General features: G+C 41.4%; 1 protein-coding gene across 11 annotated transcripts in view; it reads right to left on the bottom strand.

The window, feature by feature from the left end:
* Positions 1 to 1,209: 1,209 nt before the first annotated feature.
* ubr4 (ubiquitin protein ligase E3 component n-recognin 4) overlaps positions 1,210 to 11,405 on the bottom strand; it is a 65,124-nt gene continuing 54,928 nt past the window's right edge. For 10 of the 11 annotated variants that reach the window (XM_032521594.1, XM_032521596.1, XM_032521599.1 and 7 more), the window contains 14 exons: positions 10,973 to 11,080; positions 10,680 to 10,796; positions 10,380 to 10,570; positions 9,778 to 9,951; positions 9,561 to 9,660; positions 9,176 to 9,394; positions 8,920 to 9,033; positions 8,601 to 8,743; positions 8,369 to 8,494; positions 8,089 to 8,283; positions 7,709 to 7,933; positions 7,294 to 7,384; positions 6,799 to 6,961; positions 5,169 to 6,547 (listed from right to left, as the gene is read on the bottom strand). In XM_032521594.1, coding sequence (XP_032377485.1) covers positions 6,483 to 6,547; positions 6,799 to 6,961; positions 7,294 to 7,384; positions 7,709 to 7,933; positions 8,089 to 8,283; positions 8,369 to 8,494; positions 8,601 to 8,743; positions 8,920 to 9,033; positions 9,176 to 9,394; positions 9,561 to 9,660; positions 9,778 to 9,951; positions 10,380 to 10,570; positions 10,680 to 10,796; positions 10,973 to 11,080 — 2,031 coding nt within the window. In that variant the 3' untranslated portion in view covers positions 5,169 to 6,482. Of the gene's footprint in view, positions 1,286 to 5,168; positions 6,548 to 6,798; positions 6,962 to 7,293; positions 7,385 to 7,708; positions 7,934 to 8,088; positions 8,284 to 8,368; positions 8,495 to 8,600; positions 8,744 to 8,919; positions 9,034 to 9,175; positions 9,395 to 9,560; positions 9,661 to 9,777; positions 9,952 to 10,379; positions 10,571 to 10,679; positions 10,797 to 10,972; positions 11,081 to 11,405 lie in introns of those variants that run through there. The other variant, XM_032521595.1, reaches the window with a different exon arrangement.

Genomic DNA, 11,405 nt, shown 5'->3' with positions numbered 1-11,405 from the left:
GGGGGGGGGGGGGAAGCTGGGAGACTGACCCAGTGCTTGTGTTGATATGGGAAAGTGGTGACCCCAGAGGGAAGCACGCCGCTGTCTCATGTCATCTCAATAATTGAGCACAAAGTGCCTCTGCCACCAGGCACACGTGGATGTTACAGAGGGCCAACCATTAGAAAAGGGCCAACATGCAGCCACTTCCACCAGTTTGACACGGCAGACTTTCCTCATGGAGCTGTGCAACAGTTGAGATGTCTCAGAGATGAATAACAAAAGAGCTTCTCTGTAAGTTTTAAATATAAAACAAATAAAAACTACCTGATAAAAAAAGAGAATGTATGGATTCTTTCTGTGGGATTTTGGCCCACTCACAGTTTTAATAGAGCAACATACATTCTTCTTTCGCATGATAAATTTCTGTATTTTTGTTTTGTATGTTCTCTTCTCACTGCTTTGGAGTGGACAAGATGACATCAGGTGAATTTAAGAGATCTAACTTCCTGGTTTAACTTCACACTATCATAGCCTGCTGTTTTACTGTGTAAAAGGCAGTATTTCTGTGCTCATTTTCTGTGCAGATGCTGTCATTCTAAATACGTGTCAATGACAAATCAGTTCTGACACGTCTGTTAAAAGGACTCAGTGGTCAAGTTTTTGGAATTCAGTTTGTCCTGTATAATTTAATTGCAGGTGTCATTTGAAGCATTAGAGTGGGAAACTGCTTCAGCTGTAAACATCCTAACAGTCTCCACACTCCCAGCACATGTTCACACATCAGGCAAGTCCTCACATACTTATACAGACAGCCACACTCTCATTCACTTTCCCACCCCCACTCACTCTCACACTCACACACACACACAGAGCTGGCTGACCTGCCTGCCGCTGGCCACGTCTCAGTCACACGCTCCCTTCCTGCCTGTGTGGAACGTGGGAGCCGCTGTGGTCCCAGGCTTCCCACACTTCAGTGTTAATGACACTGAGGCCGGCTGCACAAAGTAAGTGTGCCCCATCGAACAAAGATTGAGTGACCAACCCCCCTCCCAACACACACACCCAGGAACACAGTGCTTCCAGGCAGACCATCTGGACGGACCGTACGCTATTGTCAGCCAATCAAGCATGGGAGACACTCACCGTGAGAATTGGAGAGGCTGAAATAGAGACAGAAAGTTAAATGAGAAGAATAGGGACAGAGTGTGTGTGTGTGTGTGTGTGTGTGTGTGTGTGTGTGTGTGTGTGTGTGTGTGTGTGTGTGTGTGTGTGTGTGTGTGTGTGTGTGTGTGTGTGTGTGTGTTTGTCTTTGTGTGTTTTCACAGTTTGGGCCTAAAAATGATCAGTTGCATGAAATAAAAAGTTGTAAAAAGTGGACTCATGAAAAAAAAAACCACATTAAGGACAAAACTTTAACAAGTAACAACAACCTGAGAACCTATATTATTGTCAGTTGTGATTAATCCTGTAATGATTTTACATATTGCCGACATTTAGAAGGTACAACTTGTTCTACATTTCTATATAAAAAGTGGAAGAGCAGGTCTGACACCATTCAGGTTAAGACTGAACATATTTGTCCACCATGTTGTCATATCAACAACCTTCTTCTCCATTTAGGACGTCATCAGGCTGACATTTTACGTGCACATTCCCACCACATATCACTCCCAGTCGATACAATTTCAAGGATGCTGAGTGACAAGAGACCTGCAAAGGGCCCCTCCCTCCTGTTTGTTTAGATTGGGGCCATTGTACCACATGAATTCAACTAATTCATTCACATCCTATTGTCATAATGCTGCTTTGTGATTGGCCAAACACTGAGAACCAGCATCACATTAAATCGATGGGAAAGTTGGTATAAGTATATAAAGGAAGGAGGTCGTAGTGGGTAAAATCATAATTCTGAACGCCTCTTGTAGCAGACACAGGCCTGGACTGACTGGACGCCATTTGACTGCATATTCACTATGAGGGATCAGCACACAACGTAAGCTCAAATAGAGAAAATTCATCTGCAGAAGTAGTTAATTTGACTCATTTCTTTTCCTGGAACTTTTGTCTCATTCAAGGTCACCAGGGCGTCGGTTTTCACTAGCAGGGTTTTGTTAAGCTATCAGGGCCACGATTGCCACTTGATACAGGAATTTGACTCAAAGAAAACACACCAATATTGAATGGAAGTGTCTGTCAGATGATCAAAGTGATGTGTTAAAGGCTCAGTTCACCCACTTACCTCTAATGCAGATTTGTTATTTGTTTTATTTGACTAGTTTCTGAGACTTCTGCCTCCACTCCAAGACAATGGAGGTGAATTTCAGCACCCAGATCACACTAACAACAGGGATTATTAACAATAAAAACTGGCATGTGGAGTATCCAGAGTAACAGGAACACTAATTATAGATAGATAAGTTTTGTAATTTTTCAATGCTGGGAGCACCACAAACAAAACTCCATTCACCTCCTTGGGTGAACATACCAGCCTTTTTACTCTTTAGGATTCTGTAAGTAAAACTTCAACTGGTGTTTTGTCTGGGTATCCAGCATTAATCTGATGTTTCTTTTTTTTTTTTTCTCTTCAGCATGTGTAAGGTGATGGTTTTAGAGAGGAAATGCACAGACAGAGCAGTGAGGCTCCGCTCAGCACTGGAGAGCCAACTCAACACCGGGGTGTCCAGCTCTGATGTGTGGGACAAGACGGTCAACTTCTTCACAGTAAAGAAAGCCTTGATTTTCCATAATGGCTACACCAAATCCTCCAGAGAGGCCATGCGGCTGTTCCCCTCAGCTGCTGAGGACGTGACGCCGCTGTGCTGCCAGTAAGAGATGACACTGGACATACACATAAAGACTATGACTACATGTTTCTTAGTACAGAACATTGTCAAGAAGAAGCTCCAAATAGAAAACACTCTTCAGATGAAAAAGGACTTTAATTCTTGTGTTCTCTTAGGTGTTTTTAGATTAGATTAGATTCAACTTTATTGTCATGACACATGTACAGGTACAATGCAACGACATGCAGTTTAGAGAGAGCCTCCGGGCCGCAGTTGTTTAAAGCGCCGCCACCGTTTTCACTTCAGTTTGTGGAAAATGTTGAAAAGATGGTAAATTTATACCATTTATCCTGTAAACATATTGTTTACAAATGGGCCTTAAAATGTGCATTGTATGCCTTAAGCCTTAGTACTTATTGAAACGGGTCACCTGAACACCATGTTGTTGAGGTTGTAAAACTAAAGTGATATTCCTTTGTATAAAGGGAAGATGTGTATGCCAATGCATACTTTGTTTTGTAAATGTTTTTGCATTGTGTGGAGTGGTTATTTTTAGTTAAGTATAAGACGTTGCTGAGAGTGTGCTAAATGTGCAATATGGGCTTTCATATGCAAGTTGAGAATAAAGTGACATTGTTTTCCTCACATTAAGTTTGAGTCAAAAATGATTTACTATTAAAAATGACAGACTATATTGACTAGCCATTTTCAAAAGTAAATTTAATGTGTTTATTTTGATTATATTTGGGGTGTATTTGATTCACAGGGAGTGGGAAATAGGGGGTTACAATTTCCAGCTCTCACTTTATCATTGGCTTAATGAATAACGCCCTCTGCTGGCCTTCATGTAGTCTCACATTGCCAGGCCTAACACCAGCTTTATTGTCTCTCAGATAGTGGGAAAGGTATGCAAGGGTATTATAAGGGCCATTCAAACACTTCAGTAACAGATTACCCATCTACAACAGACATATTAGTTAGAATTTGTCAGAAAATTCAAGAAGCAATGCATGTTGCCGTTTTTACGCATTACACACATTTACTCTTCTAATTAAGACAACTAAAATCCAATTTGAAAGTATAATAAATAAACTCCCTTAAAAACAATGCATTTTTCACACGTCTTTTCTGTGCCTCTTGAAAATACATTTCATTTATATTATAAACACACTTTTGTTTTATGAGCTGAATTCAAAGATCCAAGACTTTTTTTCCATGTACACAAAAGGCTTATTTCTCTCAAATATTGTTCCAACCTGTCAGTAAAACGCCTCCCCATACCATAACCCCACCGCTTCATTGTCCACTCGATCCACGCCACGATGTTGACATCGGCAACCTGCACACGCACACGACGCCACACACGATGTCTGCCATCTGCCCTGTACAGTGAAAACCGGGATTCATCGGTGAATAGCGCACCTCTCCAAAATGTCAGACGCCATGGAAAGGGATTATCTTCCCACTCGAGTCGGTTACGACAATGAACTTCAGTCAGGTCGAGAACCCGATTAGGAAGCACATGAGCTTCCCTGAGGCCGTTACTGACAGTTTGTGCAGAAACTCTTCGGTTATGCAGACCGATTGTTGCAGCTCTGACTGTCCGGGTGAGGGTGAAGATGCTGGATGTGGAGGTCCTGGGCTGGTGTGGTTACATGTTGTCTGCGATTGTGAGGCCGGTTGGATGTACTGCCAAATTCTCTGAAACGACTTTTAGGGACTGCTTATGGGAGAGAAATGAACATTCAATTCTCGGGCAACAGTTCTGGTGGACATTCCTACAGTCAGCATGCCAATACACGCTCTACACATTGTGCTGTGTGATAAAACTTTGTTTACCGACTGATTTTCAGACCCCCCACCCCACCCCACCCAATACAGTAAAACACCTGTGTAATAATCCTGCTGTCATCTTGATATGCCACACCTGTGAGGTTGATGATTATCTTTGCATAGGAGAAGTGCTCACTAACACAGATTTAAACAGATTTGTGAACAATATTTGAGAGAAATAAACCTTTTGTCATACATATTTGAGTTAATCTCATGGAAAATGAAAAAATAAGTGTTGCGTTTATAATTTTGTGCAGCGTAAATAGCTCATTGTCACAGCAGACATTTTGACTTGTCACAGACGGAAAAGAATAGGTGTTACTAGCATTAACGTTCCATTCTATGTATGTGTCCCAGTAGTCATGTAGTCAATTGTCAGGACAGTGAACCATCATGCTCAATACTCTAAAACCTAAATAATATTCAGCCATCAGAACTTCACAATAACGTTTATACTGTGTCAAAGTCTTTAGTGAAATTGGCCTTTGCCGAGTTGAAAACAAATATGCTGTCTGTGGAGCAACACATTTGTGTAAACAGCAGCTAGGACAGAAGAGGTTACCCTGGATCTGATTTGGAATTATTACAGCTTTATTAATCATATGCTAAATTCAAAAAGCAGACATTCAGCAACAGTTTAACATTGTAGCAGCGGGAATAGGCGAATTAACAATAAACTGGGTGTACTTCACACCATGCATGTACTCAAGTACAGGGACGCCAAAGTAACGGTCTGCATGTTGAAAATCAATCGCTGAAGATTAAACTCAGCGGCACTTGGCTTTCAAGAAATCTATTCTGGGGATTGACACAAGAGTGTTGACAAAGAAACTGCTGGGGAAGAAATCAAACTGAACAACAAAATAAATAGTCAAAGAAAAAAATGTTAAAGGATATAATGTAGGTCTGTTTTATTATTAATTTAGACATGTCTGATATTTCATTGCAACAGATGGAATCTTTCACAAGTCCAAAGTTCACTGTCATAAAGGCAGAACTTTATGGAAAAAACAACAACAAAAAAAACTATTCGTTCTTTTCCCCATTTTGCTTTTGAGATTGATAAAAGAAACCTTACACATACTAAATCAAAAAACAAAACTTCTGTCCATCACTCAATTTCCAGTTTGAACCTACATGAAGACCCAACAGCAAGAGCCCCAGAGAAAAGGACAGGTTAGCAACCATGTGACATGGAAACCTTAGGCTATTTAAAAAGATCTGACCAAAAACAAACTTCAACCAAAGAAACAAAAGGGAAAACAAGATAAAATCAAATGTCACTCTTAACACGCAGTGGGTCAAATCCCCAAACATTATATTATTTATTAATATTAAGGGGGTGGGGGGGTTGAAAGCCGAAAAAGTTTTGCAACCTAAAACAGAATTCACGAATTCTTCCCATCAACCAAATAACTATTGTTTTTTGTTTTTTTAACATTACATTCTTGCAGCTTGCCATTCTGGCAGTAATACACAAAATGTCTCAGAGTCCCAGATCTCGTTTCAAGCTTGGCGAGAAAGTCAGTCATAAACTCTAGACTGCAGCTTTCTGAATCAGAGGGGCAAAGCGTAAATTCTATTTTAGTGTTTACCCCTTTACGGCATTGTTTTTTTTGGTGTTTAACGTAACAGAGATGTTGCCAAAAGTGGATGATTTTTAGACAACAGATAGTTTCTGCTTAAAGTTAATTTAAAGAGGTCATATCGGGGAGGCAAGTGAGTAAGAGGCATGGTGTATACTCTGTGTGTGTGTGTGTACTCGGCATGTGTCAGTGTGTAAAAAGAGAAATTCTGTAATTCTTTTTTCTTTCAGTTGGTAGGTGTTCCAACTTTATTTGCAGGGCTGTTGTGTGTTGGAGGGGTGAGGGTTGAGGTTGGCCTTTAGGGCAAAGAGTTCAACAAATCCTGCAGGAAGAGGTCTGGGTCTGCAATTTCAGCGAGGAGACCTGGAAGAAAAACATGAAGTCAAGCTTCCTAATAACATTCACATCACATCTCACAACTTCTGAGAACCTACACAGCACAAATGAAAGTAAGTAAAGTTGCATCAGAGACCATTCCAGCTCTCCAATTAATTTGTCCCTTTTCCCAAATTCAGATTTTGAGTATAATCTCTTTGAAGCTGTCGGAAGAATCATATTCATTTTGTTAATAATTGGGCGGTTATGAAGTTAATCAGGTGTGTATGTATACTGACCTACAACGTCACAGAATTCTGACAAAGACTCGGCGGGCATGAGTTCGTCCTGGAAGGCCCTGAGCACGCGCTCTGAGGCCTCGTAGATGGGCATGTCGTTGTGACGGACATATTCTGCCAGCGAGAAGGACCAGCCCCCTTCCGTGTTGCTGGTGGGTACTTTCTGTACCGCCAAAGAGAAGAAAAAGAGAAGTGGTGAAAAAAGCAGGGAGTTCAGTCACTATTGTTTTAGTTTCTGAAGTGGAAACAAATGTTTTATCATACATGACGCGAGTACTACTGATGTCAAAGAAAAGAGGTCTCAAACTTCACTATATGAAAAGGAAGTTGCCTTTTAGGCGTTTTTTTTTTTAAACTAATTTTTTTTTATTTTTTACAAAAGATATGACCAACACTGATCAGGGCCCACTCGATCAAAGCATGCCAACAAAAAACATAACATACATAGTAGAATATCATCTGAATGATGTTTGTGGCATCACAATGTACATTTACCCTGAACATGTCATAGACAAGATCCACCAGGCCCCAGAAGAGAAGAGGCGAGCGATACACTGCATATTCCTTTGGTGCTTTATCTGTGAGTCTGATAATAAAAAGAGAAGAGCTTTTTTCAACAAATTATTATTATTTTTTTTAGTTTGATATGATGATCCGAAATACAGTACACAGCATCCAGTATGGTTTTCTTTACTCAGATTTGCTTCACATAGCACTGGTATATCAGAAATGCTCAAAACAGGCTTCATTACTGCCGTTGGCGGCCATCCTTAAAGCTCACCCATGCAGCAAAAATGTACATTTGATGTTCCCAAATCCCAACTTGATCCAAATTGAAGGGATTTAACTAATATGGACAAAAATGTTGTAAATCAAAACGGGACAGAAAAATACAAAATAAGTTTCTTACTTGTTGGTGCAGACTGCCGAGACCTTGCGGGCGTGTGCATTGACCAGTAGTCTTCGGAGGAAGTATAAACGTGAACTCCTCCAGCGTTCAGGCGGCAAGATGTGCATGGCCAAGATGGTAAAATAGTGCGGCCCTTCAACCTCGTACGAGCTCTCCACCCATTTCTCACATGGCTGCTCCTGGAAACTCTGCAGGTTCTTCTCCTCCCGGGACGTAGCCCTTGTACTGCAGTGACAGAGTTTGAGATGAGGGAAATACATGAAATATACCAGCTGAATGTTGGTTTGTGTCATCTAGCATCTGGGTATTGGTACAGATTGAATGAGTGAGTCATTTCTGTGGTTAGATGCTGCACATTTTCAAATCAATTAGGTACATACGTGTTGAGGACGTAGAGCACAGTGTGGATGATGTAGGGGATGAGGTGGATGTTGCTCTCTCGCCCTCCTCCGCCTGTGTCCACACTGAATGATTGTTCGGTAGCAAAGCGGAGGAACAGCAGTTTGGTATCATGGATGTTCAGTTGGTACGTTGGCTCCCGCTGGCCCGTGCACTCCTGCAGATATGTGTTGTGCCTGTGTGCCAGAGAGAAATCCATTTGGGAATGTTTTACTGTGTTTTGCTTTGTGCAAGTGTATGTGGGCTGATGCATGATATTACCTGGCTAAGCATGTAGCAAAGGCTGATTCTGGCACATGAGGCCCCCACACAGGAAGCAGCCCATTACACTTGGTGTTGGCGTTCTGGAGAGCAGCACTCTCCCACTCCTCTCGCCCACGAGCCAGCCTGCCCCAGGGAAATAAAAAAAACGTCAGATTAGAACAGTTTACAGCGGAACATTTTTACAGGGCACTCGAAACATCAACAGGTACATGATGGTGTTTGTTGTTACCTGACAGCTGCCAGATGGCAGTCATAATGGACTATGTTAAAGTGTGACACAGTGCTGTAGCCCTGTTGCTTCCGAGGTTTGTTTTCGAAATCCTCCAAGGCCACACGCTTCGTGAAAGTGTAAATACCCAGGACTTTGGTTGGCTAGGATAAAAGAGACAAAGACCGAAAACACCTTGATTCAGTGCACATTACTCAGTGCTTCAGAATGCTTTTATCTCATTGTATCTACCTACAACTACTATTGGTCGCAGCTGATGCGTAAAATAGTTTAACCAAAAAACTAAAAGAGTGCAATTTTCATAATCCTGGATGTGTACCTGGAACTTGTAACCTTCTCTACAGATACAGCAGGTCAAGCCCGGCTCCTCTATCAGTTCCTCCATTTGCTTTAACAGTGAGGTCTTGGTCACCACCTGACCCTTCTCATTGGTCTGAAAGGCAAACACAAACCACACATTAAACAACAATAAACAACACTGGGATGTGTAAATGAAACAAAGTGACAGTAGTAGAGTGGTAGTGAAGAAAATAGAGAAAAAAGGGGAAAAGTTAGATAAAAAAGGAAAAGTGTACCGTCATGCCCAGTGTTCCCAGGGCCTTCTGTCTCATGGCCATGGCCATCCGTTTCTTTTCAGATCTGGTCTCTCTGCGGGCAGCATCAATCTTTAAGTTGACATCACTGTGCTCCCTCAGCGCCTCCAGAAGGTTTTCCGCCAGCGTGCCGATGCCTTCATCACTGGATACCTGCTCCAGCTTGTGCAAGTTGGTTATTGAATCTGTGCCTATCAGCACCTGAACAGAAGATAAGATGACATCCAGTCATGTTAGGTAGGTAGGTGTGTTTGTTTACAAAAGGTATTGTTGATGTTAAGTTTGTGAGCTGGTACTAATGAGTTTATCTAATTACTGCTCCGTATATGGGAACTATTTTCATGGGCACATTCATAATATTTAGTACCTGTGTGGGGGGATGTTGGGTAGCCAAACCACGGAGCAATCTGAGAATGAAAGGTAGAGCTGGTCTGGAGAGGAACTTCTTCCAGACATCAGCATCCAGACTAATGAAAGTGCAGAACAAGAAGAGAGTGGTACAGACAATCAAGCACATATATTTAATTATATAAAAAAAATATTGATAAGACTCTTTGGGCAAATGAAGATGAGGGAATACCTACTTTTTGGCATTGGGGATATGTTTCTTCATGTAGTCCAGTGCACTCTGTGTGATTCCTTTCTGGAGAATAAGATCTTTTAGCTGATGGCCATTGCTGTTATTTTTGATTCCAGAAGCGATTTTACAGAAGCAATCCAAAAACACTTTGTCATCAGCACTGTGCTCATCGTCGTACCTTATAAAACAAAGCCAGGGATCAGTTCTTCTTCATCACAAACTGTAATACCCACACACTCAGAAGAAGTATGGTTCACACACATTTGTCAGTCTGAAATGGTCAGCCTGGTTTGATAATGTAACAAACACAAAGTGTTCCTATGAATTTAAAGCCATAGAGCTTGGTTACTGTCTCCTCCATGAGGAATTCTAAGTAATGACAAAACTGTGACTGTGCACCCCCCCCCTCCTCCACGCAGTTGTTAGTAGCCAAGGAGGACACGGAGGATAAAAAAACATGGACTTTCAGACGAGGTAATTATCTTCACTCTAGTTTCTGCACGGAAAAGTTTTTAAACATTTTTTTTTAAGTTTTAAAGACCTGAACAGGATTCTTTTTAAAAACTTGAAATACGTGTATATTTTTCAGTGAAAGCTGATGCCCACTTGTCAAAGCTGCAACATGGTTTGAAGCGTTCCACCAAAATCCTCATCTTCTCCAGTTCACCGAAGGACAGGTATGGGATGATGCGAAGCAGACCCTGCAGCACGCTGGGGTTGGAGCGCACAAATGGGGTGTTGATCTGGTCTAACAACATGACCAGCTGATCTTTGTCTCCTGTTAGCAGCAGGTTACCCTGCAAATGACAAACCAGTCCCTGTTTGAATCGAACAAGTCACAAGCATAAAATATTGCGTCAATGTTTTTTCTTCACTCAAAAGGGTGAATTGGCTTTAGATGCTCACCTTGTCCTCTGAAATCTCGGCATTGGCTTCGTCCAGAATGATCTCCATTATGCTCAGAACTTGCTCCGCTATGGAGGCTCCACCACTGTCCTTACTCTCCTGTTCTGCCACTAAAGCCTGAGAGAAAAGGGCATTAAAACAGCTTTCTAAAGCACTTATAGTAACTAATAGACTGTATTATGAAAGGCTGGTTAAGAGTGCACTACAATTTTAATTTGATTAATTGAACTGCATCCAAATAACCTTCCTCCCCACTAATCCGACTACAGTTACATAGTCACTGAAACACTCACAAGGTTTAGAGTTCCCAGCATGACGTTGAGTGTGTTCATCTCTGGTTTGACCAGCTGCTGCCTGTTGATCTTCACCTTCCCACAATAACTGAACAACTTCAGCAAAACCTGTGAGGGAGACAGATTTTTACTTGTCACTCTGCAGCTCCGCTGTTGGTATTTATGACAACTGCACAAGAGATAGCTACATTTCTGCTGTTGTTGGGAAAGCAAGACGTCCAAAAGTAACTGTTATATTAAAAAAAAGAAAAGAAATGTCTTTATGACTTCAATTAATTTTAAAAGAAAAAGGAATTCTGTATGGATAAACGCACTGGAACTTTTTCTACAGCGGTTTTACATAACATTATTACCTTACATGTCATTTAGCTGACTTCAAAGCGACTTACAATTGCAATATATGTCAGAGGTTGCACGCCTCTGGAGCAACTAG

This window comes from Etheostoma spectabile, chromosome 7 (genome assembly GCF_008692095.1).
Source record: "Etheostoma spectabile isolate EspeVRDwgs_2016 chromosome 7, UIUC_Espe_1.0, whole genome shotgun sequence".
In the NCBI taxonomy this organism is placed as follows: Eukaryota; Metazoa; Chordata; class Actinopteri; order Perciformes; family Percidae; genus Etheostoma; species Etheostoma spectabile.
This window is presented reverse-complemented; position numbering and strand designations above follow the sequence as displayed.